Source organism: Ylistrum balloti, unplaced genomic scaffold (assembly GCF_031769215.1).
Source record: "Ylistrum balloti isolate Yb309-2 unplaced genomic scaffold, AGI_CSIRO_Ybal_v1 Utg370240, whole genome shotgun sequence".
Classification (NCBI taxonomy): domain Eukaryota; kingdom Metazoa; phylum Mollusca; class Bivalvia; order Pectinida; family Pectinidae; genus Ylistrum; species Ylistrum balloti.
Window position 1 is genome coordinate 60,406 of NW_026782195.1, and position 27,169 is coordinate 87,574.

Below are 27,169 nucleotides of genomic sequence, written 5' to 3' on the forward strand. Positions count from 1 at the left end.
ATTTACAGTTATAAAACTCAGCACAATCAGCAGTTATAAAACTCAGCACAATCAGCAGTTATAAAACTCAGCACAATCAGCAGTTATAAAACTCAGCACAGTTTACAATTACAAAACTCAGCACAATCAGCAGTTATAAAACTCAGCACAATCTACAGTTATAAAACTCAGCACAGTATACAATTACAAAACTCAGCACAACTACAGTTATGAAACTCAGCACGATTTACAGTTATAAAACTCAGCACAATCAGCAGTTATAAAACTCAGCACAATCAGCAGTTATAAAACTCAGCACAATCTACAGCTTTAAAACTCAGCACAATCTACAGTTAGAAATCTCAGCACAATCAGCAGTTATAAAACTCAGCACAATCTACAGTTATAAAACTCAGCACAGATGTGTATTTCACTTGACTTGTTGATTGATGAGATTGAAACATGTTTTATAAAATGTAATGATGTTTAGCAGTTTTTCTTAATGTAGACATGACTATGTAGAAGATAATTGGTGTGAAAATATTCTGATATACAGCTCGTCTCCGGACAAGCCCAGTGGTAAAGGTTACTTCCTGGTGGATCCCACGCTATCCTTTGACGACGATGATGATATTGACAGTGAAGTTACACTTGACTGTGTACAGTGTCTGACTGTTCTATCCAAATGTCTTGGTTCTTTCGATGAGTGGGAGAGCAGACTCCGTGTTGCCAAGGAAACCGGTTATAACATGATACACTTCACTCCTATACAGGAATTAGGCCAGTCTAACTCTGCCTACTCAATTCGCAACCACCAGGTGTTTAGTCCTGTGTACAGCCCTCCAGGTGTCAAGTATACTTATAACGATGTGGAGAAACTTGTCACCAAAATGTGGAAGGAATGGAAGGTGTTTTCTCTGACTGATCTTGTCCTAAATCACTCAGCCAATGACTCAAAGTGGCTTCAGGAACACCCAGAATGTGCATATAATCTAGTAAACTCCCCTCATCTGAAGCCAGCTTACTTGGTAGACAGAATCCTGCGTCACTTCAGCAATGAAGTAGCAAAGGGCAAGTGGGAGGACAAAGGTGTTCCAGCCAAGATTTCAGAACATTACCACTTAGAGGTAAATTGCCAAAGTTTTTACTGATAAGACAAATCAAAATAGTATCCTGGTTATGGTTGTACCATGGCGCTCATATATGCTGTAATTGCAAAATTGTGGAGGGGAAAATGTAAAAATTGATTACTAACTGTAGAGACACTTTTTAACATGTCTGAGAGTGATGTTAGGTACTAGTATTGAAACGAGAAGTTACGGAACTTTTACTGTCAACAGCTAAAATAAAGATTTGTGGGGGAAATTTAACAGCATCATCAAGAAATTTTGTGTGTGGATTGCATTATTTTTTATGGTTCATTGTAAAAAATAAGGCTTTTGTATGTATTTGTTTCAGGCTGTTCGACATCTGATGATGACCGAAATTATTCCTCCCCATAAATTATACGAGTTCTACACAGTGGATGTGGAAGATTACCTAAAAAAGTTTAGGAAAGCTACAGAAGGTAAGTGTGACAATAAATAAAATTGTGTAAGAAAACTACAGATGGTTTCGTTGACAAAAAAAAAAAGGTTGAAGGAAGCTGTAAGAGATGTGCTTGATAATTACTTAAAGATGTTTAGGCAAGCTGTAGAAGGTTGGGTTGACCATTACCTAAAACAAGGTTGAAGGAAACTGTAAGAGATAAGTTTGATAATTACTTAAAGATGTTTAGGCAAGCTGTAGAAGGTTGGGTTGATCATTACCTCGAAAAAAAAGCAGGTAAACTACAGAAGGTAAGTTTGACAATTATCTATAAAAGTTTAGGAAACATATCTATAAATGGTAAATTTGACACTAGTTGACATTGTAAACAAATGCTGGGAACCAATATTCTGTTTCATGATATTTGCTGTATAACTTTTTTTACTTGCCATTGCCTCTGTATTTTTCAATACAAAATGAACGTTTGGGATCCTTCTATTTTTCTTATTTTGAAAAACAAATTTTCTTTATTTTGTCCGGTATGTAAATGGTTTACTTCATTTGCCTTTGTAGAAGGAAAGGAGGTGGTGACATTTAAGCCTAAGCTGGAGATTATTCAGGACCCTGAGTTTCGTCGACTTGGCTCTACAGTAGATATGAACACTGCCTTAAGACTTTACCACATTGGCAGGTAAGTAAAGCATAGTACATTTATAAACTACTCACAAGTGTTGTCCTGTATTTTGTAACATTAAACTCCATACCTTGGTAGTCTGTTGTTAAATAAACTTCATTATAGTACAGATCATTGTATCATAATGTAAGTTTTATGTTTGACATCTATTGTAGTTAAGTGTAACCCTAGTGTAATTGTGTGTATCAAAAGCCTGATTTCTTAAGATACATACATTATTACCAAGACAAATACATTATTACCTAGATACATACATTGTTACCAAGATACATATATTGTTACCAAGATACGTACATTGTTACCAAGATACATACATTATTACCAAGATACATACATTGTTACCTAGATACATACATTATTACCAAGACACATACATTATGACCAAGATACATACATTATTACCTAGATACATACATTATTATCAAGCTACATACATTGTTACCAAGATACATACATTATTACCAAGATACATACATTATGACCAAGATACATACATTATTACCAAGACACATACATTATTACCAAGATACATACATTATTACCAAGCTACATACATTGTTACCAAGATACATACATTATTACCAAGCTACATACATTATTACCAAGATACATACATTATGACCCAGATACATACATTATGACCCAGATGCATACATTATGACCAAGATGCATACATTATGACCCAGATGCATACATTTTGACCCAGATACATACATTATGACCCAGATGCATACATTATGACCAAGATGCATACATTATGACCCAGATGCATACATTATGACCCAGATACATACATTATGACCAAGATTTTATTGTATTGATCAGTAAGGTGCTTTATGGTGTAGATTATTGAAAACATTTTCAGGTATGATGATGTCAGTCCCAATGAGAGAATTAACGCTTGTTGTGCTGCACTGGAAAAGAAATTACATGAACTCAATAGTGGGAAGATTAAAGAAATGGAAGACCATATTCATGCTATTGTAAACAACTTCATAGCCAACACAAGATGGAGGTTTCTAACTGGGGATGGGCCAAAGCTGGGAACAGTTACAGTGAAGACGCCAATGATGCACAAGTAAGCTTCATATGGTAGTGTAATGGAATCAGACAAACAATATGTAAAGAAGATAGGGCAGGGAAGAGCACTTACTTATCCTAATATGGTATATAACCTCTTCAGTGCTCATGGCTCAATAAGGGCGCCCCTGCCTATTTTCAGGAAAATTTCTTGGCTGAGTGTCAAGTTGCGTTCAGAAATGATTAAAAAAAATTACTACCCCTACCTTTTTATTCAGAATATATAAATATATATACATAAAAATATCACATTTCTATTTACTCTCAGTTGAACTGGAAGCTGTCTGCTACATACATATGACCTATAGTCTGTTTCATAAAAATCCTGAATTTTAAGTCTTATAAAGGGTGCCCTTCAATTACATGCACCTTATTAGGTCATATATGGGAAGTGGAATTTTTAGTCAGCAGGTTATGTCTGTTGAGATTCTACTGCATATATCAATATATACTAACATGAATTCTAGGTTCTAGCTAAAAATTATAATAATGGTGACATATTACATAATTAAAAAGGGTGTCTTGATCATGTTTGTCAGCCAAATGCAAGATTGTCGTAAAAGGATTAAAAAGTGAGGTTTTTAATTTTTGTTTTAATACTATTTTTCAGAGGAAATCTCTTGTTTTTGTTGTATGTTACATTACTTTTTATCATAATTTTGACTATTTTTACAGTTATTTTATTCAGCCTGATTCCTACATAGCATCCCTGGATACAGAGAAGGCCAGGATAGATACAGATGCTGCCAAGCACATAATGGCTTCTAATGGCTGGGTTATAGGTGATGACCCACTGAGAAACTTTGCTGAGCCAGGTAACAAGACATTCCACATCAAGTTCTTTTGTTGAAGATTTTTACTTGCAGATTTTTCTAGAATCTTGATAAAAAGCCTTGTAAGGTATCAATTTTCATCTCCTTTGCAACTAGCCTGTCTTAACTTACCTGAAATATTTAAAAAAAAAAAAAAATAGAAAAATACAATTAGTTCAAAGCTTTTCAAAACAATTCAAGGTTGTACGAAATAAACACACCACACACTCAGGTAAATTATGTCTTTACACTCAGGTAAATTATGTCTTTAAATGAATTTAGTAATTGATACAGTATAGTATGCCAAATGAAGATTGAAAATAAAGGTATTTACTAGTATGGCAATGTGATGTTATAAGATGAGTGAAACAAACAACTTGCTGTATTCAGTTCTGATATTTCCTTTAGGGTTATAGCAATTAACTGGTTAAAACTAATGAAATTAAGCTCATTTTGACCTAAGGACCAGTGAACCTAGGCTGTGATGCAGTGTCTGTTGTCCCAAGGAGTTAGTGGATTGGGACCCAGTAGTGGAAATAGAGGTCAATTTTTAAATTCCTCCTGTTAAGACAAAAGAAATTTGGCTTAACAGGAGTTGGCCTCCTTGAGTTAGGTCTAGAGAGGGAAGGCTCTTTACTTGAAACTGGGGTGACACTCTATGTATTTCAGAGTAGTGTATTTGCTCTGAGAGGCGTATACTAAAATGGGAAATGTTCTATAATATCCAGTAAAGTAAAGCAAATTTTGGTTTTCTTGATTGCTAAAATCAGATGATTGATAAAGGCCCTACATTCTTACTTATAATTCTTTAAATGCTAAAACTGCTTCTGGTGTTTTGTAATACAGGTGACCATTGGGAGGTGCAGAAAGGTTAGATATGTCCTGTAAACATGTATCTCTATATTTATATCAACTTTCAGATGATATTCGTATGTAGTAATACAGACCTGAAGTCACTGAATACTCTATGTCTATCAGCAAGTGTAGGAGAATATGCTGAAAGTCACTTCAGATATATGTAATTTTATGTATTGTATAGATGCATGTTTTTATAATAATTCTAATTAGTTATACCATTCATTTGTGTAAGGTGATATGACAGAATTGCTGTCTTATTTGATGACTGCGTCTGTGTTGTATTTCTACATCTGAACTTATGTAATATAGCCTGTTATGACATCATAAAAATTATTATAAAATATCATCACAACAGACCTGTTTACCCTTTTGTTTGTTAGTGTTGTTTTACTTGGTCCTTTGTAGTTGTTGGCACAGGCAGCATGTGAGCTGCACAGTGGTGAGTCAGGAAACAGCAGCAGATGCCCTGTACTGCTGAGGATGGATGGGGAGAGGTGGGGGGAGTAGGTTAGGAATGGAGGAGGGAGGGGTTGTTTGGTTGGTGAATCCTAGAGGAGTTTTATTCCTCTTTAACAAGCAATAGAATAATCAGGTCTGCCTGACATGTTTAACAAGTAATAGAATAATCAGGTCTGCCTGACATGTTTAACAAGTAATAGAATAATCAGGTCTGCCTGACATGTTTAACAAGTAATAGAATAATCAGGTCTGCCTGACATGTTTAACAAGTAATAGAATAATCAGGTCTGCCTGACATGTTTAACAAGTAATAGAATAATCAGGTCTGCCTGACATGTTTAACAAGTAATAGAATAATCAGGTCTGCCTGACATGTTTAACAAGTAATAGAATAATCAGGTCTGCCTGACATGTTTAACAAGTAATAGAATAATCAGGTCTGCCTGACATGTTTAACAAGTAATAGAATAATCAGGTCTGCCTGACATGTTTAACAAGTAATAGAATAATCAGGTCTGCCTGACATGTTTAACAAGTAATAGAATAATCAGGTCTGCCTGACATGTTTAACAAGTAATAGAATAATCAGGTCTGCCTGACATGTAACAAGCATAGAATAATCAGGTCTGCCTGACATGTTTAACCAGCAATAGAATAATCAGGTCTGCCTGACATGTTTAACAAGTAATAGAATAATCAGGTCTGCCTGACATGTTTAACAAGCAATAGAATAATCAGGTCTGCCTGACATGTTTAACCAGCAATAGAATAATCAGGTCTGCCTGACATGTTTAACAAGTAATAGAATAATCAGGTCTGCCTGACATGTTTAACAAGCAATAGAATAATCAGGTCTGCCTGACATGTTTAACCAGCAATAGAATAATCAGGTCTACCTGACATGTTTAACAAGCAATAGAATAATCAGGTCTACCTGACATGTTTAACAAGCAATAGAATAATCAGGTCTGCCTGACATGTTTAACAAGTAATAGAATAATCAGGTCTGCCTGACATGTTTAACAAGTAATAGAATAATCAGGTCTGCCTGACATGTTTAACAAGTAATAGAATAATCAGGTCTGCCTGACATGTTTAACAAGTAATAGAATAATCAGGTCTGCCTGACATGTTTAACAAGTAATAGAATAATCAGGTCTGCCTGACATGTTTAACAAGTAATAGAATAATCAGGTCTGCCTGACATGTTTAACAAGTAATAGAATAATCAGGTCTCTGCCTGACATGTTTAACAAGTAATAGAATAATCAGGTCTGCCTGACATGTTTAACAAGTAATAGAATAATCAGGTCTGCCTGACATGTTTAACAAGTAATAGAATAGTCAGGTCTGCCTGACATGTTTAACCAGCAATAGAATAATCAGGTCTGCCTGACATGTTTAACAAGTAATAGAATAATCAGGTCTGCCTGACATGTTTAACAAGTAATAGAATAATCAGGTCTGCCTGACATGTTTAACAAGTAATAGAATAATCAGGTCTGCCTGACATGTTTAACAATCAATAGAATAATCAGGTCTGTCTGACATGCTTGCAGATTATATAATTGTATATCACAATGACGATACATCCTTGTGTATTTACAACACTGATGAGTACAATTCATATACATATATACATATACAATGTCATCCAGATGTTCATATCCTGTGACAAACAATTTGCCAGTATGATGATGTCGAGAATCTCTAGCCCATATCATTCCAGCTTCTAAACATACACTTTTGAGGATGTTGTAGGGGTGTTACGGTTAGGTATTTATAGAATTTCTTGGTAAGCCAAGCTGGTGTTTAAGATAGTTTGAGTCCGTGATAGGGCACATGTCAAAAATTGTCGTCCTATGTTGGTGATGTTTCTGTGTCTAAATACAGTGTAAGGGTAAACAAAACGAAATGCATGAACTACAGTATATGTTGATTCGTTGGTTTCAGATTTTATTTACTTGTTGTAATGGTATCGAGGTTGATGAAAATGGAGATATGAAACATGACTTATCACAAACTGATCCTCCATATGTTTATATAGCAAATACTTTTGAATAGGTTTCAAGTTACCTGTTCATAATATGAAGAAAGAAAAATGTGAATATAGTTTGCCAATCAACTTTCATAAAACCGAGGGCTACTTACCAATTTTTTTTTTTTTTTTTTATGATCCCGATACACAAAATTATTTAAAACATAAGGTTTTCTCATACTATAAGTTTGTTAAACATTGTAAAAAAACCTATGTTAGGTATATAATTTCATGCATTATTTTTTAGGGGGAACTGGCTCAGCTCAGCTTAGAAAACGATAAGAAACACTTTTGTTAAACATGAATTTTTCACTACTTGTTCATGTCCTTTAAGCTCTGGCAAGTCTGGTGACCTTGACATTTCTTGTTTATGTGCATGTTGTTACTGTCCTGCAGGCTCCAACATTTACCTGCGACGAGAACTGGTGGCCTGGGGAGACAGTGCTAAGCTGAGGTATGGAAAAAAGGAATCAGACTGCCCATACTTGTGGCAGTATATGAAGGAATATACAGAAAAGACTGTGAGGATATTCCATGGTGTCCGACTTGACAACTGCCACAGTACACCACTACATGTAGCTGAGGTATTCGCCATCACATCTATGGTCTAGCTTTTCATTCACGACTGTTTTGTTAGATAACTTTTCATATTCTATGGATAGTAAATACAGACTTAATCAAGCTGCTTAATTATAGATTTTTTTTAATTTAATTATTTTTTGCTTTGTTCAATGCTGAGTTCTAGCCCAAGTAACAAGCAATGTTTCGTGACTATTTTCCTCAGTATATGCTTGATGCTGCAAGGAAGATTCGGCCTGATTTGTATGTGGTAGCTGAACTGTTCACAGGCAATGAGGGTCTGGATAACTACTTCCTCAACAAACTAGGAATCAACTCTCTCATCAGAGGTATCCTTGATACAGGGACATTCTTTTTTTTAAATGAAGTAGATTTATGTTCATAAATGAAGTGTTTGTATAATGTTACAAGGTTACTAGGGACAAGCCTTTTCAGTTCTCCACAAGCTGCTTTCAATGAGCTGCTCTTTGATGTGTAACAATAATACACACAGGCTTTTATTTTTTGTTCTTTAGAAAATAAAGAAAAAATTGTTAAATTAGACTTTGAGATACAGAATTATTTTTAGATTCAATTAAAATTTTAAAAGTGTTCAGATACATAAGAGTATGTCTATTGATGAAAATGAGTTTAACTCCACATACATATGTGTTTTCCTGATGAAACAAGCTTAGGGGACATAAGTTGTACAGATGATGAACACAGGCAAATTTTGCTGGTTAAGCAATTCTATCTAAGTCACTATGGTAACAATATGCGCAAATAGTGCAGCAGGATTGTAAGTGGGAAAAATTTCCAGAAAGTATATTGTAACCATAGTAACAGTCAGTACAGTATGTACCTATCTGTTTGTAGGGGTCCAGAAATATGTATGTTTTTATCTGCTTGTAGAGGCCCTGAGTGCCAAAACTGGTCGTGAGTTGGGAGGATTGGTGTACAGGTATGGTGGCCAAGCTGTTGGCTCATTCATACAACCCAGAGTACGCCCTATGATACCCACAGTGGCACATGCTCTTTTTTTTGACCAAACGCATGACAACCAGGGTCCTGTTCAGGTTAGTTATGACACACGGAATCAAGTAGCATTACTAAAAATGTTTCTCTTTGATTACATTCTCTGAAAACTTAGGTTAAATTTCAGCTAGGCAAATTTTCTACTTTCAAAACAAATATTTAGAAGACTACAGGTATTATCATCAATTTTGTATACTTTGATGTCATCTTTCTGTTCACTGTGATGTTTATTCAAGGGAATCCTTCCTTTCATAGAAGAAGTCTTTGTTATATTTCATTTTAGACTTTAGCACTTTTATAAAGATGGTAAATTCAACATGACACAAAAATAAAGTTAGAATTTGTTTTTAGTTTTAAAACCTGCCTTAAAGCATAGAATACTGTAAAGTATTTTTTTTCTCAAAACTATTGCTTTTTGTCAACTTTCTCCCAAAATTATTGCTTTGTATCGACTTATTCTCAAAACTATTGCTTTATGTCAACTTAATCATTTATTCTAATTTTCCAATATGTTTGTGTGTTCTAAAATGTACTTAAATCTTCTTTTATCTAACATGTAACACATGTGGAATATCTAATTCTGTATGTTCATGAAAGGCCAACTTTAAGATTACACCTCATATCTTAAAATGTGGATATAATTTACAACTGATGAGAGGAAACTCCTACAGTTTGTTTGAATTATTATTATTTTTCCTTGCTTTCACAGCTGAGATCAGCGTATGATCTTTTTCCAAACGCAGCTCTTGTAGCTATTTCCTGCTGTGCGTCAGGAAGTAACCGTGGATATGACCAGATCATTCCTCATCACGTGAGTAACATTGATGCGACTGTTATCATTGTCATAAGGACATTATCCCTTTGGTAAGGAAGCATTACACAAAACAAAAAATGACACATGTAATTATCACCGCCACCAGCCTGAAGTGTTGTAACAACTTAAAGTACTTGAACAGTGGAGTGAATAAATTATAGCTAAATATCCAATCAAAATACTGATAGAATTAGATACTGGTACAAAGTGCATTGTGCTGTAAAATGGTGTAATGTTAATATCAGGACTCATTATTGAAATAATGTTTTAATTCTGTATACCAGATTCATGTGGTTAAGGAAAAGAGATTGTATACATCTTGGAGTGACAGTCCAACACCTGATCGTGCCCACATCAATCAGATGTCTGGCATCACCGCAGGGAAGACCGTGCTCAACAAACTACATGGGGAGCTGGGCAGGAGAGGCTTCTCTGAGGCAAGTGTGATCCTGTAAACAATAAAACATGTTGTTTATAGAGAAGAAAAGGACCAAAGATAAAACAGAATTCACTGCTTCTGTAAGAAAAATTGGGGGAAAATGGTGTATTGAAAATGTGACCTGACTCTGTGAATAATTAACAATAGACCTCCATCATCTGAATAAACAAATTATCCCAGAAAAAGGTACGTTGCACTATAGGAAAAAAAAATTAATTCAAATTGAACTTGAGTTTATGTATAAAAGTGAATGAACTGTATGTTTTTAGGTTTTTGTAGACCATGTGAGAGACGATGTGATATCTATCACCAGACACAACCCCCATACACATGACTCTGTAGTGCTGATAGCCAGGACTGCCTTTCATCATCCAAATCATCCCCACGACACTGGTTTTATTCCACCTGTTACCATTCAGGGTATATTGATCATCATTTTAATACAAGTTCTTATAATACAACCAGTAGCAGATTTGAGTGTGATGTTTTTCGATGACTCCGTGGTCACCTTCATCAGAAAAATATCAACTTCAATACAGTGTTAATGTCTTGTGTACTTTTTACTATGATCCGTTTACCATCTCCTCACACTTTTTTTGCCCTTAGTGTACAATGGATTATAATACAGGGAGAAAAAAAGCTGGACGATTCCCTACTATCTTCTACACTATGTATGTCAATGCTAGTACAGTTCACACTGGACATTTGTCTGATGAAGATGACTGTGCATACCTAAAAACATCACACTTAAAAGACATCACACTATGTATGTAAAACTTCACACTGGACATTTGTCTGATAAAGATGACTGTGCATACCTCAAAACATCACACTTAAAACTTCTTCTGGTTGTGTTATAAGAACTTCTATTCCATTGACATGACCAACCCGAAGAAAATGTTTCAAGAACTTTTATTCTATTTGCACTACCAATCTGGAGAAAATGTTCTGAAATATTGTTTACAAATCATATGTATGTTTGAAGGGTCAACTTTTGAAATATCAGATTCTTCCAGTTAACAGCTTTCTTTCTCTTTTTAAGATTTGTAAAATAATTTTCCTAAATTTAGACAAGTGTTAAATATTGTTTAGGATAAAATGGCCTTCAGTATAACTTAGTGCTAGGTATGTAGATACCTGTAGAGTTTCATTGTGAAAGGTCTGTGATATTAATACCAGAAATAATTTGAATTTTAAATCTAAAAATAACATTTTTGTGCATCATTAAAATTATCATGATTTTCAAGGGCTATTCCTTAATGTTGGGATCTGTTGATAGGCATTGTCACCCGGATCTTGTTCGAGGGGCGTCCTGTCCACACAGGTGATTCACAATATAACAAGGATGAGGATTACATCAATGGACTGCCTGACTACATCTTAGAGCTGCAGAAAGACATCGACGTAGGGGAAAGTCGTATGGCCAGGGTAGTGGTCTCAAATGACACGCCTACCTCTGAGGTTCATCTTCACATGTTTACACCTGGAAGTGTCATAGCATTCAGGTAGGCTAAAGTTTTTTACAATACTTTTTTTATGTGAAATCTGGAATCCTGAGTTTGTGATGCAACTCTCATGTAGAACAAGCACTGATATGCATTTATTCTGATTCTTTTACTGCAGATGTGAATTTCCTACACAACCCAAAAATGCTATTCTAGAGATACGACGTGGAATTGGTCAGTTTGGTTACCTCATGAGATCCTATAGTGGACGCACTATGTTTGATGAGACGTGGGATAAGTCCAACTTTCAGGCAATTGTTGGACAGCTGACCTTGTCTGATCTAAACAGAATTCTATATCGATGTGACCCTGAGGAGAGGGATGATGGGAAGGGCTTTGGGGCCTATGATATCCCTCAATATGGACCTATGGTGTATTGTGGTCTCAGAGGTAAATGTTTATATTGCTTTAGATTAAATAATTAAAAAAAGAACATATTATGTTCTCTTATTTCCAGTCAACAGACTATTGCATGTTGGAAAATATTTCTGTAGTTTAGGTCACCCTGGATTGTGTTTACTCTTTCATCCATTCATTTTAGGTCTTCTCAAATTTTATTACATTTTAGCAGTGAAATATAGGGATATCTCAAACTGATAAAAGTGATAACTTTCACTAGAGAAAAATATCACTTTTTTTTTATATTTTTCACTAGTGAAAAATATCACTTTGAGCATTGACCACTCAGAGAGCCCGATACAAATCTACTCCAATTCCAGGGGCCAAATCAGCAGCCATTCCCATCTGTCGGGGGTTTGTTCACTGAGAACACAACCTTCAACTCCACGGTAAATTTCCATTTTCATGGCAGTCAGCAGACGATGCAAGCCAGTAACTCTATGTTATCAGTGGTCAAACCCATCCCCGTTCTGAGTGTCTTGAGTGTCGACCAAGGCATTTTAAAAGAATCCGTGTCATTGATAGTGACAGCGGCTAGGATGGCGCCATACTTTTTCATGCTCGAAAGAATTTAGCAAACATTTTATTGTGTATAAGTGACATCAATAAATTACAAAATCCATGTCCAAACACAAACAAACATTCATTATGATTTATTTACGAGTCTGTATATTTTTACCGATTTTTCATAAAATGGACTATTTTTTGCCGGGCACAATATCGTTGTATAATGAGTGAGTAGTGTCTGGAAAAAGCATGGTCAACTTACCCATTTTATAGTTATCGTAAGTTTGCCATTGTTTTGGTTTATTGTTGCAATGAAAATGTAATAAACAGAATATTTAATAGTGTCTTTAGTAAAATAACAAAGATACCAAAATATAAGCCACACTAGTGAAATAGATTTGTTATTACTATTACACTAGAGGCACACTTTTTTGGGGTCAGATTAAATAAATGCCCCGATTTTCTATAGTAATTGCGCTTTGTTCTTTTTAGCTTTTTGATCTTGTCTGTAGATCTTCTCTCACAGTTACAAACTGATTTTTTGTCAAACTTTGTTGACTTCAATATACTGGCACAAAATTGTGCTTTCTTAGTGAGGTTTTGATAAGACAATTACTGTTTTATTTTCATGTTGGTATACAATATGAAACAATAATGTATTGTTGTTCAACCCAGCACTGCTCTGTTACAAACAATGTTTGGGTTGTAATTGTAGTATTATCTATTTGTCTAAAATTTTGGGAGTACAAAAGTGAAAAGCATTTCTAGAGAGTTTATCCAAGACCAGACAAGCCATGACCAATACATTTCTGAAATGTCCTGTGACAGAACCCTTACTAATCATGCTGTTTAACATTAAAAAACAGAGATTTTTGTATCAGTGCATTTTGTCTTTATTCAATTTCAAATATGATTTCAGGTTTAATGGCAGTACTGTCTTCCATACGCTCCCAGAATGATTTGGGTCATCCTTTGTGCAACAACCTACGTAATGGGGACTGGCTCCCTAGCTACGTGGCCTCTAGACTCCTTCTTCACAAAAGTACATATGATGTAGGTATTTTGTCCCCACCATTAGTCAGCCAGTCTTGTAGTCATTGTTTAGTTACTAGGAATGTGAATTGAATTTTTTTACTCACCAAAGGAAGAGCATATAGTCACACTTTGCCAGTCTGTTTGTTCGTCTTTCTGTCTGTCCGTCTGTCTGTTTGTCTGTCCATCATGATTTTGTCCAGAGCATATCACAAACACTATAAGAGGTATCAACATGAAACTTCATAGGTAGATAGATCTCATTAAGGAGAAAAGCAATGTTCAAGAACCATAACTCTTGTTACATAATTATCCCTTTTGGAACTAGGGTTTATTCCGGGAGCATCCATAGGTTCTACCGATTCTCTTTGTTATAATATTTGTAATTGTTAATCTGTGTAATGATGAAGTATGGATAGTACACATCAACTTAATCAGGAAAGACAAGGAAATAAATCAGCATTCAATTTTATCATTTTTTTAACTCTGATGAAACTTTTATCAATCAACACATATTTCTTTCTTTTTAGTTATATTTTGGTGTGATCATGCTGACTTTATTCCATATTTTTATTCATTTGAGTGCGAGAATGTATGTGACTTTGACATAGGATATATGTTATTCTGGAGTGAAGCCCTCCTGATCTCTTTAATTCACTGATTAGTGCTGTATGCTGTTCTGTGACTATAAAATGGTATTGAATTGGAAGTTTTGAGGTATACTTTTCATAAAAAAAGCATTGTCTTTAGATCTTAATCATTCAGTTTATAAGTCCTGATTAACTTTAGATCTTAATCATTCAGTTTATAAGTCCTGATTAACTTTAGATCTTAATCATTCAGTGTATAAGTCCTGATTAAGCTAAGATGATTGAACTGTGTTGCATTGCAGCTTGGTAACTGGTTCATGGGAATATTCCATCATCTCAGTGAGATACCCCGTTTTCTCATCCCATGTTATTTTGATGCAGTGATCACTGGAGCATATGTTGTTTTGCGGGACCTCACTGTCAAAATCATGTCTGAGTAAGTTATTATAATGTTTCTTCACTGACAACACATTATTGTTAAATATCTATTTTTGTTGTCTATTTTTCAAAGAATTAAATGTGGTTCAACTTCAGAAATTAAGAAAATAAGAGAAAAGATACTTATGCTTGCTGCCTCTGTTAAGTTATCAGTGTGTGATTGGTTTGTTATTGGTTATATTCCATACAGCCTAATTTGTAAATATTACAAATCCATGTTAATAAATAGCATATTTTAACTACAATAGTGTACACTGGCTTATTTTGCATTCAAGGAAAAGTTATCATATTTTTGTTGTAGTTTTGTTAAGGATGGGTCTACATTTGTTCAAGCACTGGCCTTAGGGTCAGTTCAGTTCTGTGGATTTGTCTTGACAGCCAAGTTGCCTCCATTGTCACCAAATCTGGCACAGCCAACGCCGCCTAACTACACAGACGAAAACAGTGGCAAAATCATCCAAACAACTCTGTCACTTGCTGCAGGTAAATTTCTCACAGTGACCTCCAACATTACCAGACTGATGTCCAGTTTGATATAATGTAATTATATTAAATTTAATTAATTGATTCCAAGTACGGTTCACAGTGGTTAGACATTTTGTTGTTTATCAAAAGTAGGTTACTGTGACATACATTTCTTTCTTTGACCTACATCTAAGAAAAGAAATGTTTGGGGTCTATCTCCTACACCACTAGTCGTTAGAACTTCACACTGAAGGTATGGAATCACTTAAATGAGACAGTGTGTCAGTGGGGAATGTAATTTGCCTCATCGTTTTGCTAGTTTTTTCCTAGTACGTGTATTGTTACAAGACTATCTGTTAAGATTATTGAAAGGTGTTATTAATTGAAGGTTTCAGATTTCTGATGTTGTTTGCAGGTTTTTCCCACTTTGCCAGTGGTTACATGAGGAACTGGGGAAGAGACACGTTCATTGCTTTACGAGGCCTCTTACTGCTGACTGGTAGATTCTCCGAAGCAAGGTCATTTTTACTTTGGCATTATATAGACAAGTTTGCCTTAGAGAACACTTGTAATAAGTTCAGTTCTGTCTATAATCAATTAAAGATCTAAAATATATGTTGTCTTATAAAGATGTTTACATTCTTGAGTTTATACAGGTTTATAATCAATGTAGTTTTTATGAAGGTTAAAAAATTACTATTATTGGTCCATACACCCTTATAACTATGGTTGGTCTATACACCCAAATAAGTGTTGTTGGCCCATACACTCAAACTACTATTGTGGGTCCATACACCAGTATTACTATGGTTGGTCCATACACTCATATTACTATGGTTGGTCTATACACCCTTATAACTATGGTTGGTCTATACACCCAAATTAGTGTTGTCAGTCCATACACTCAAACTACTATTGTTGGTCCATACACCCTTATAACTATGGTTGGTCTATACACCCTTATAACTATGGTTGGTCTATACACCCTTACAACTATGGTTGGTCCATACACCCTTATAACTATGGTTGGTCTATACACCCTTACAACTATGGTTGGTTTATACACCCTTATAACTATGATTGGTCTATACACCCAAATTAGTGTTGTCAGTCCATACACTCAAACTACTATTGTTGGTCCATACACCCTTATAACTATGGTTGGTCTATACACCCTTACAACTATGGTTGGTCTATACACCCTTTTAACTATGATTGGTCTATACACCCAAATTAGTGTTGTCAGTCCATACACTCAAACTACTATTGTTGGTCCATACACCCATATTACTATTGTTGGTCTGTGCACCTCTATTTAACAAAAACCTGGCTAGATACACCTCTTTTCAGGTCATTGTGTAGTAATTCATAGTAATTGAACATCTCCATAAAGATCATAGTCTCTCTGCTACCTTGTGTACCTGTAAACAATATATTTGTATAGGTACATCATCCTGTCCTTTGGTGGCTGTTTACGTCATGGCCTCATCCCAAACCTGCTGAATGAGGGAAGTGGTGCACGCTATAACTGCAGAGATGCTGTGTGGTGGTGGCTACAATCCATCCAGGACTACTGCAATATAGTTAAGGGAGGTCATGCCATTCTTCAAGACAAGGTGTCAAGGTTGTACCCTACTGATGACTCTCCCTGTCAACAGGCAGGAGCTTATGTAAGTCATTCATCCAAGTTTTAATTTTGTAAACTTTTTAGATATTCATAGATTGTCTCATATGTAGTTTTGCCTTAGTCTGTAGTTATGCATATTCCATTTTGGGACTGACTGGAAAAACAAAATGGCCGACAAGTGGCCATCTTGGATTTTGACATCAGAGATCGTTATCAGTGTTGGATGGATCTTTCTCAGTTTCATATGTAGGTCTCCTTTGGTTATTAGTTGTGCCCTTTTGATTTTGGGACTGATGAAAAACACAAAATCACTGAGGGTCAGCCATCTTGGATTTGGTAGTTAAAGATTATTGTCACTGTTTTTTGAGAGGAATAGGATTGGGGGCATTATATCGAATGTCTAAATTACATATTCTAGTTTTTGCAAAAGTTTTAATGCGTTTAGTTGGAGAATCTTTAGAGTTATCTGCCTTAATTTTACTTGAAGTGTCCTTTATTTTATTATTTAGAAGCTTTTATTTTCATGAACCATTCGAAAAATCCTTTTAGCTATTAAGTATCAATTACTCGTTAAAATTTATTAAAGAGTTTTTTGTGATTTTAACAGTTGAAGTGTTTTTGTGCAGTGTCTCTAGGAAGGATTTCAATGAAAGTTTCATCATATATATCTAACTCAAACTGTTCAATCTGAGCTTGAGTTATATCCTGTTTACATATCAGTCCTATGAAGTAAAACCTGCAGAAATATTTGTTATTGATGTTTTATGATACATGTGCTACATCGGTTCACCATCAAAATCAAATGGTCCTATCAGTGATAGAGATTGTGCTCATCTCTGAATGTAAAAAAGCATGCGTTTTGGTACAAAGTACAAAAGACACCACTTAAATTTTTACACTAGCATTCCTTTTATTAGAATGAATTTGCCCAAAACTTCAAAAACTATACACCCTACAGTAGTCCCTGTTTTTACTACTACACAGGACCAAAGCTTATGTGATGTGATTCAGGAAGCTCTCCAACGACATGCAGAGGGCCTCAAATACCGTGAGAGGGATGCAGGCAAAAGCATCGACGATAACATGTCTGATGAAGGTTAATTATTTATGAGACATTTTTATTTAAATTTTTACTTCAAGAACGGTCCACTTGAGGTAAAAGTTGCAATTATCTTACCATGTATGAAACTGATGATAAGTTTTGCTTATTTCAACAAGGAGTATAAGAGACCAAATAATCTGAGGTCTTTATCCTTTGTGTTTAGTTGACTTACCAGTCGGTAAGTGTTTTTGATTTTACTGTATCTGCCTTCAATCTTGATATACCAATGAAATTGAATGCCATTTGTATTTTGAACATCTAGGTTTCAACAATGAAATTGGAGTGAGGTGGGATGAAGGTTTTGTGTTTGGGGGCAATGAGTGGAATTGTGGTACATGGATGGATAAAATGGGAGGATCTGACAAGGCAGGCAACCGTGGCAAACCTGCCACACCTAGGTATGCCTTTTTCCCTAGTTAACATACACAAGGTAGGCAACCGTGGCAAACCTGCCACACCTAGGTATGCCTTTTTCCCTAGTTAACATACACAAGGTAGGCAACCGTGGCAAACCTGCCACACCTAGGTATGCCTTTTTCCCTAGTTCACATACACAAGGCAGGCAAACAGTGGCAAGCCCCTAAACCCTACGTATGTCTCCTCCTAGTTAACAAACACAAGACAGGCAAACGTGGCCACACATAAATCATGATATGCACAATTCATTTCACTGTATTATGATAAGCTTGCCACACCTAGTTTCGCCTCCTCCCCTTTGTAATCACACAACACTTTTTGATGTGAAGCTGAAATACAACGCATAAATGTAAATAATGGTTTTCATTAGGGTTATTTCTCCTGTTATGTTGAGGTTTAATTATGTTTAATATAGAAATAGTGTGTCTGTGTTAATGGCCATCAACCATTGTTAGTAGTTTGTAGAAAGGGGTACTATAGAGATGAGTCTGTGCATAGTGTACTGTTTTGTCTTGTAGGAATGGGTCAGCTGTAGAGATGGTGGGTCTGTGTAAGTCGACTGTGCGTTGGCTGGAGGAAATGAATTCAAAAGATCTTTACCCATACAACTCTGTCAGTGCAACTATAAATGGTAAGTTTACTTTCTTTCAGAATTCCTTATGATCTAATTTATAACAAGTGTTTGTTGGGTCAAGTTATGCATGTCAAACTGTATTCAACATGATCAGGATCACAGAATGAAGTTGAAATTCTTTGAACGTTTGTTATCCAAATTTCTCTATAGGTTTGCAGTTAAGGGATATTTAAAACAATTTAGAGATTGGTTCCCATTGCCCCTTAATAGAGGATGTTCAAAGAACAGGACGGTTTTCAAGGTGCCAAAGTCAGAGACCTCTGTCAAGGTACAGAGCAGTCTTTCTTGAAGTTCATTTCCTTTGGTCCATTGTTTTGCATGTTAAATGTTAGAATGAAGGGGACTTTATTATCATCAAAAGCTGGAAAAAAGATTGACCCGATAAGCATTTTGTGTTGGACTATTCTGGTTTGTAATCACAATTGTCGAAACTATTTACTGTTATGTAATGGATTTCTGGAATGAATGAAAGTCTTCGGACAGAAAATTGTTTTTTTTTAGGTGAGGTAAAGCAGGTGACATTCCAGGAGTGGAACAGTTTAATACAGGCCAATTTTGAGAAATATTTCTGGATTAACTCCACTCCCATCCCTGAGAATGAGCCTCATCCTGAGCTGATCAACAGGAGAGGGATGTATAAAGACACTTACCTTGCCAAGCCATTCTGGACAGACTTTCAGCTCCGACCCAACTTTCCAGTGGCCATGGTTGTTGTAAGTACAGAGAACAAAGGGTTAGATATGTCGGTTTCTATTGTTGTCAGATTTGACGTTCAAGTCCTGGTTCATTTCACTGTTTCTGTAATTTGATCCGTATACAGGATTTCAAATCAGAAAAAATTCCTTGTAAACTTGATGCTAATTTACATATCAAAATGTGCCATGTGATGCACGAAAACACGCAGAATCTCTATGGAAACTTCTTGTAAAGTACAGATATGAAAAGCATATATGACATGGTTTATGTGATGTACTTATTTATTCCTAGCAATATGTATATCAAATGTGTCCTTAAACTTACTTGAAATTGGTTTAATGTTCGGTCATGGAAAAAACCCCAGTATATGTCAGAGTGTTTGATTGCCATTTTCGCTTTGATGGGCGGAGCATTGAGAATAGAACACAAGGCATTCGAGTAAACAATTCACATGATCTACAACAATTTTTCATGCTGGAAATATCCAATGTGGTCATCCAGGTCTTTTACAATAAAACTAAAAGGCAATGAAATGGAATTTTCATTATAAACATTTCCTTCAGATTGGTTATAGATATGTTGATAGTGTGTTGATATCACAACCAGTTACAAAATTTGTGTATCATCATACAAAGCATACTGACTTTCTAAAGGTATCACAAATAGAAGAATAAAGAAAGGGACATAATTAAGTACCAGGCCCCACTTGTATAAAACATCTCAACTTGAGATTTCCTCAAGTCGAGATTTTCCTCAGCTGATATCTCCTCAAAAACGGCTTGTATAAAATTTTCTCAAGGAATAGGAGGAAGGCATCGGCTAGGATGTCCTGAAATTCCTTGAGGAATTTTCATACAAGATATTTTCAAGGAGATATTAGCTGAGGAAAATCTCGACTTGAGGAAATCTCAAGTTGAGATGTTTTATACAAGTGGGGCCTGGTGTATAATAATTTATGTGTAACAGGCCCCAGAACTGTTTACTCCGGAAAATGCTTGGACAGCCCTGCTGGAGGCTGATGATGTACTGGTTGGCCCGCTTGGTATGAAGACATTGGACCCTAGGTAAAATGCAATATATATTCCTTCATCTTTTTCATTGTTTTTAAAGTAAATGCTTAGACTGTTCTTCTGAAGTAATGTAAACATCCAGTGTAGTAGTCTTACCTACTTGTTTGCGACTTTTTCAGTGACTGGAGCTATGTTGGTGACTATGACAACTCCAATGATTCCTCTGATCCTAAGGTGGCAAATGGCTTTAACTACCATCAGGGGCCAGTATGTACACTTATTGTAATTAATAATAAAAATATGTCATACCAACTGGTCATACTGTTTGAATAAAAACACTCCAAAGTAACATATACTTGAACAAATATATTTGTTATACACTAAATTACATTGAGCTACTTCAGTTGTTAGTATTAGAGTTCTTATTTCATGGTTCCATGGTCAAATTCTAGGTCACCGTTTCTAATTACAGAAAATCTTCAACCATTTTACCATAGTTACTTTATTCCTTAAAGGATTTTGATAAAACTTACATAAAAAGTTAAATAATATTAAGAGATTCCCTCAAATGACTTTCAATGTTACTGTTACTTTTTGTGAAAAATTGTCGAACAATGATAGTTATGAACGTGGGAGTGGAAGCGTTCATGTCTTAAAAGACATTTTCTAATATTTGCAGGTTGCTGTATTATTTGTGGTCCGATGTTAACAATAAATATTTTGACAATATATGAATAGTAAATGTTTCTTGTTTGAAGACGACAGAAGCATTTAATTAATTTCTTTTAATCAGGAATGGGTGTGGCCACTTGGCTACTACCTACGTGCCAGACTGCATTTTGCCCGTATTCTGAACAAAAGAATACCAGGACTGCTGAAAACAACAGTCAGCTATGTCAAGTCCAAACTGACAACTCATTACCAGGAAGTGATGTCCTCTCCTTGGCAGTCATTACCAGAACTCACCAACTCCAATGGCAAGGTAAGGTCATAGGTCACATAAACCAGAGGTCACCAACTCCAATAGCAAGGTAAGGTCATAGGTCACACAAACCAGAGGTCACCAACTCCAATAGCAAGGTAAGGTCATAGGTCACATATATCAGACCTCACCAATTCAAAGGGCAAGGTAAGGTCATAGGTCACATATATCAGAGGTATCCAACTTTACCCCTAATGTGAACTCATCAACTTTAGTGGCAAGGCGAGGTCATAGGTCACAGATAATACACAAACATCACATGAACAACAAAATCTCTACATATATGAATAAACAACTAACAATTTGTTTGTATTTATAAGAAAACAAAAGTCATATTGGTATAGGTACCAACAAAATATGTGTGTTGTATGGTATAGAAACTTGTGACTAAAGTTTACTGAAAAAACTGGTTTTTGTTGTAGTACTGTCGGGACAGTTGTCGAGCCCAGGCATGGAGTGTAGGATGTATACTGGAAGTCCTGTATGACCTCGAACAGCTCGAGGACAGTGATGAGATTGCTGATACAACAAAAATTGTTGCCCAAGATATGAGGACAATCACAGTCTAGTGAGTGAGAAGAAATCCAACCCCTGAATCAGGACAATTACAGTCACCCTCAAGTGACATCAAGGCATAATCATGGTTACAATTTTATGACTGGGCTTGCATCCCAGCATTCAATCAGTTGATCGATATACAGGCCCTGCATCAGGAAATTGATAACTGCAGTCAAACATTTGTGAAATATCAAATGAAATTTTTATTTTCTGAATCAGAGTTACTGTAAATGTACAGTGTATTATTTTAGGGCCTTTTTTTAATACTGAAAGAATTAATGTGATAAAATATTAGCGGTCAGGTGGTGCAGTGATAATGCTCTCACCTTTCACTAAGGTATCCGGGGTTCAGTTCCCGGAACAGACGTGGAAAGATATTTTATCATCTACCAGACCACATTGGTTTTACTCCAATTTCCTCCCATAGTTTAAGACCCCTTGTGCACTTCCATCCGTGCCAACAAGAGTGAATAGTATAAATTGTAATAACCTGATTCGCAATTGTTTTTATTTTTTGAAATATGGAATGTGCTAATTGCTGTTTTTGTGTATTGTTTGTATACCAGTATCAATTTCGTGGATATACAAATTCATCTTTGTGCTAATTTGCCAAAAAGTGATTATAATCAGAAATATGATTGCAGTTAAAGTGTATTTACAATTATTATTTTTTTATAGTATTAATCATTAAGCGATGAAAGGTCGTGTAATGAAGCATAATGGACGGTGGTCACACAGCTTATCAAGCTGAGGTGGTCAAGATTTACATTAGAGATCAAAACATGATGGCCTACATCTTGTTGAAGTCCCTCAATGTACAGGTTATGAATTCATATTTTTATCAAAGAACTGAGCTTTTAGTTTTTGGGGCTTTTGTAACCTTAGGTTATCACTAAATTGTGTCTGGAGATGTCTAGTTAGTGTAGATAGTGTCTGGAGATGTCTAGTTAGTGTAGATAGTGTCTGGAGATGTCACTAGTGTAGATAGTGTCTGGAGTTGTCACTAGTTAGTGTAGTTAATGTCTGGAGATGTCACTAGTTAGTGTAGATAGCGTCTGGAGATGTCACTAGTTAGTGTAGTTAATGTCTGGAGATGTCTCTAGTTAGTGTAGTTAGTGTCTGGAGATGTCACTAATTAGTGAAGTTAGTGTCTGGAGATGTCACTAGTTAATACAGTCTGTGGATGTCTCTTGGTTGTACGGTTAAGTATTTGGGAAAAGTTCTAACATGCTGATATTGTGGTCTCACTTTTCCCCTGACCAGCACAAGCTGTTAACCACTCACTTAAATGGCACTAAATCAAATCACTGTGCACCCATGTTGTGGGCAAACACGACTGTGCTGGTGAGAAACCTCTTTGCTCTCATCATAAGTCACTAATGCAATAGAGTTGTGTTTTGGGGATCTCATTGTTACAAAATACTGTTACCTTGTATATACATATGTTCCTATATGTATGTCAGCAATATATAATGTATATATTAAATATAATGATATTAGAATTAAATGTTATAGTAATAAAATGTAACTAGAAATCAATTAACAGTTCACTAATGTATCAATGTAGGGAGATCTCTGTTTCTTCATAAGGCTTGTGTTGATAGTCTTTTGACAAATAAAATGTATGATGATAATACTTACAAGATATTACCCCATAGAATTTATTTTTCTGTTAGAATTATACACATCACATAACAATGATATGTTTAAGTTGGGTAAATTTATTCTCTAGTGCTGGCTTACATGTACTTAACATCGTTTATTTGTTATTCTGCTTGTTACTGTATATTTCTTTTCTGCCGGTGCTATTTATATAGTCTGTGGTCTGTATGCATATTCGTCATTCCTAAATCCAGCTTATAGTAATATTTCTGTGATATCTAGCTATAAATGAGCCTGTGTTGTCCGTACTGGGATACCCAGGGTAAGACTGAAGTTAGAAAGTTGTCATGTTTAATTATGTGGGTGTCATGCGAGCTTCATCATCTTTCAACATTTATCCTTTGACCTATTTTTGTGTTTTCCTGTAAAAATGATTTTTTACCTAAGAATGTAACCCACCACTCTGTTCAAGTGTTTACCTGAATACAGTGAAATCCAAATAATTCACAGTTCTTGTGTTTCTCTATTTTCTTTTCATCACCAGTAATGTTACTTGAAGTAAACCCATATAATTTTGCCTCTGCTTACTTGCAATTTTAAACTGTTTCGAAGCGAAATTGACTCGTCCAATTATTCCTAGCCAATTTAACATCCTGTTGCCTGTTACAACATTGTCCAGCTGCTTTAAAAGGTAAACTTCTTAAGTGTTGTTACCTCAGAATCTCTGGTTCAATCAAAAATATGGCTTTGTCTCTTAGGTCTTGCAGATATACTTGTTTGGGTTTGAAAATGCTATCACTTCATATGCCTTTGAACTCGGACACCAGCAGGTGTTCAATAATAAACACATTCTAGGCACAACTATTGAAATTTTTAGTATTATCATTGTCTTAACACTGCAGTTAATTTCAATTACTGATGATAATGTAAATTTGTCACCTCAATCCAGAAGTTTGTGGCACCATAATGCATGAGTGACATGTTTGTAACTTCACAATGCATGGCTGATATTTTTGTGGCATCATAATACATGGGTGGTGTGTGGCATCACAATAAATAGATGACATGTTTGTGGCATATAAATTAAATGAAATAGAAGTGGAATAAATGAAGTACTGTTAAGAAACTCATTAGGGTATTTCAGTTTTATTTTCTTATCACTAACTTTAATTTTCATTATGTATTCAACATTCTTACAATTTATCAAGTATGCGTATAGACCTCAATAGATATTTCTTTATTTTCTTAGAAGCTACACACTTAAGCCTTTACTAACATCAAAGGAATAAAGGTAAACAGGAGTTGCTATTTAACTCTGTTTACCAAAGTTTGCTGTGCCAATAACAAATGTGTAACTATTGATTTGCAAGAGGAACGGTGCATCAGTTGATAAGTTCTCTGAATGAAAGAAAAAATCTAAATGCAAGCATCTGATGTACTAGATGTTTATCTACAATCATATTACATTTACAAAGTGTTTACAGTAACTACCACCATGTCAGGGCATATCTTATAGTATTGTTTTAACCTACTGCTTTCAAAGTCCAAATCCAAGTACCTTTGTATGAAAGTGTTGGTTATTAAAATCAATTTATGTACCTCACCATTTACAAATGTATTGCCCTTTTGTTAACCCATGGCTCATATTGATATAAACATGTCATAAATGCGATATTTTACTTGTGAAGAGGTGTTGGAATCCTTTTATGTGTAGTTTGAAAATCCAATCTACAGAAAAGAATGGTTATTATGGCTAGGATGAACATTAAATGTCACAGATCTTGCCTCGTTTTTATTATGTTAATTACCTATAATCCATAATGAGATGTTGGTGTCTGAATTTTTTTTTACACATTTTATATTGTTATATTTACAATTCTTTAATCCAGAGGCTTTAGTTGTAGCCACCTAACATCCTCAGTGTACCCAATAACCTGTAATCTTATCTCATTATTTTGGCATTCCCTCCCTTTTTTCCACATGAAATAGATGGTAAATGTATAGTGGAGGTGTTCAGAACTCATGATCTGAGATTTAGCAATGTGATGGGAATGAATGTTATTAAAGAATATTAAACATTGTTATCAATTATAAAAGATTTTGAGTTATCTTTCTTGACACTTACATGGTGTCATTTGTTAGAATCAGAAACATACTTTACTTAACCTCCACATTTTACTAGGTTGTCTCCCCTTGCTTTGGGGATTGCGACATTAACTGGCTTTGCTGATCAAAACATACCAGGAATCTGTTTACATGGAACAACAACCACACCTGAAAGCTTGCTTAATAATTTTAATAACAAAGTGATATAGTGTTAATTGCTACACAATGGTGTGTAATAATCCCACAGCAGCCTTAGGCTTGGTGATAAACACATCTTAGCTATTCAATAAATATCTACGTGACATACAATATCAACCAAGTACATGTAAAAACCAAAACATGTTTTCTGAATTAATGTATTTCCATTTTCTATTCGGTAATTAATCCCCTTGTTCAGAAAGTTGCACCTACAACTGATTTCTGTAACTCAAACTGCGACTAAAATGAAACTGCTCTATAATGAATGATTTTTGAAGAAATCTGAATGAAATTATTATGGCTCAAATTTAAGAAATGGGATGAAGGAATGTTTCAAAATGTATAATATGCAGCAATTAATAGTGACAATAAATATGAGTTCCAAGTAGAGATTTCTAATTCCCAACAAAATGGAACTACAATCAGAACTGAGTGACTTTTGTCACCATTTTACAAAAGTAATGAAATTTTAGTTTTAACTCTTCTATTTCAAGGATCAAAAGTTATGGTTTTATTGTCATTTAATGATTAATGAACAGATCAATTTTTCTTGTGAGACTGAAATAATGACACATAATTCTGACTCAAGATATTCCAGGGACGTAAAACTGGTCACTATTGGATCTCAAATGAGTTTTCATTTTCTATAAGGCTTTATGAAACAATTTTTTTTGTGAGCCTTGGCAAGCAAAAATTAAAACGCTTTCAAAAATTTAAACTTATTAAAGATGAGTTTCATAAAATCTCATATGACATGAAATTAACTGAAGATATATTTCACCGCATAACTCATGAAGTTATATTTGTACAGGTTTTGACAAAACAAAATCAAACTGAGGCAGCCATTTTGTTGTGTCTTTTCAAATTATGGCAAAATGTCATTGTCATGTATATTGAGGCATCACAATCTATTTCTATCACAATGGTGATGTATAAACAAAATACATGGGCAAATTCACTGGATAACATTAAATTTCATGTATATCCCTGAATGCACTTTCATACAAG

General features: G+C 35.1%; 1 protein-coding gene across 1 annotated transcript in view; it reads left to right on the top strand.

The window, feature by feature from the left end:
- Positions 1-25,953, top strand: part of LOC132552176 (glycogen debranching enzyme-like) — a 34,541-nt gene extending 8,588 nt beyond the window's left edge. Inside the window, exons 4-29 of the mRNA XM_060216320.1 lie at positions 536-1,106; positions 1,438-1,546; positions 2,080-2,197; positions 3,066-3,278; positions 3,956-4,095; positions 7,844-8,031; positions 8,232-8,355; positions 8,918-9,081; positions 9,750-9,851; positions 10,139-10,291; positions 10,563-10,713; positions 11,573-11,798; positions 11,917-12,188; positions 13,624-13,757; positions 14,629-14,762; positions 15,066-15,247; positions 15,645-15,747; positions 16,674-16,899; positions 17,841-17,952; positions 18,221-18,356; positions 18,894-19,006; positions 19,511-19,722; positions 20,672-20,769; positions 20,895-20,982; positions 21,509-21,697; positions 22,120-25,953. Coding sequence (XP_060072303.1) covers positions 536-1,106; positions 1,438-1,546; positions 2,080-2,197; positions 3,066-3,278; positions 3,956-4,095; positions 7,844-8,031; positions 8,232-8,355; positions 8,918-9,081; positions 9,750-9,851; positions 10,139-10,291; positions 10,563-10,713; positions 11,573-11,798; positions 11,917-12,188; positions 13,624-13,757; positions 14,629-14,762; positions 15,066-15,247; positions 15,645-15,747; positions 16,674-16,899; positions 17,841-17,952; positions 18,221-18,356; positions 18,894-19,006; positions 19,511-19,722; positions 20,672-20,769; positions 20,895-20,982; positions 21,509-21,697; positions 22,120-22,266 — 4,405 coding nt within the window. The 3' untranslated portion in view covers positions 22,267-25,953. The remainder of the gene's footprint in view (positions 1-535; positions 1,107-1,437; positions 1,547-2,079; positions 2,198-3,065; positions 3,279-3,955; positions 4,096-7,843; positions 8,032-8,231; positions 8,356-8,917; positions 9,082-9,749; positions 9,852-10,138; positions 10,292-10,562; positions 10,714-11,572; positions 11,799-11,916; positions 12,189-13,623; positions 13,758-14,628; positions 14,763-15,065; positions 15,248-15,644; positions 15,748-16,673; positions 16,900-17,840; positions 17,953-18,220; positions 18,357-18,893; positions 19,007-19,510; positions 19,723-20,671; positions 20,770-20,894; positions 20,983-21,508; positions 21,698-22,119) is intronic.
- The last annotated feature ends 1,216 nt before the right edge of the window (positions 25,954-27,169 follow it).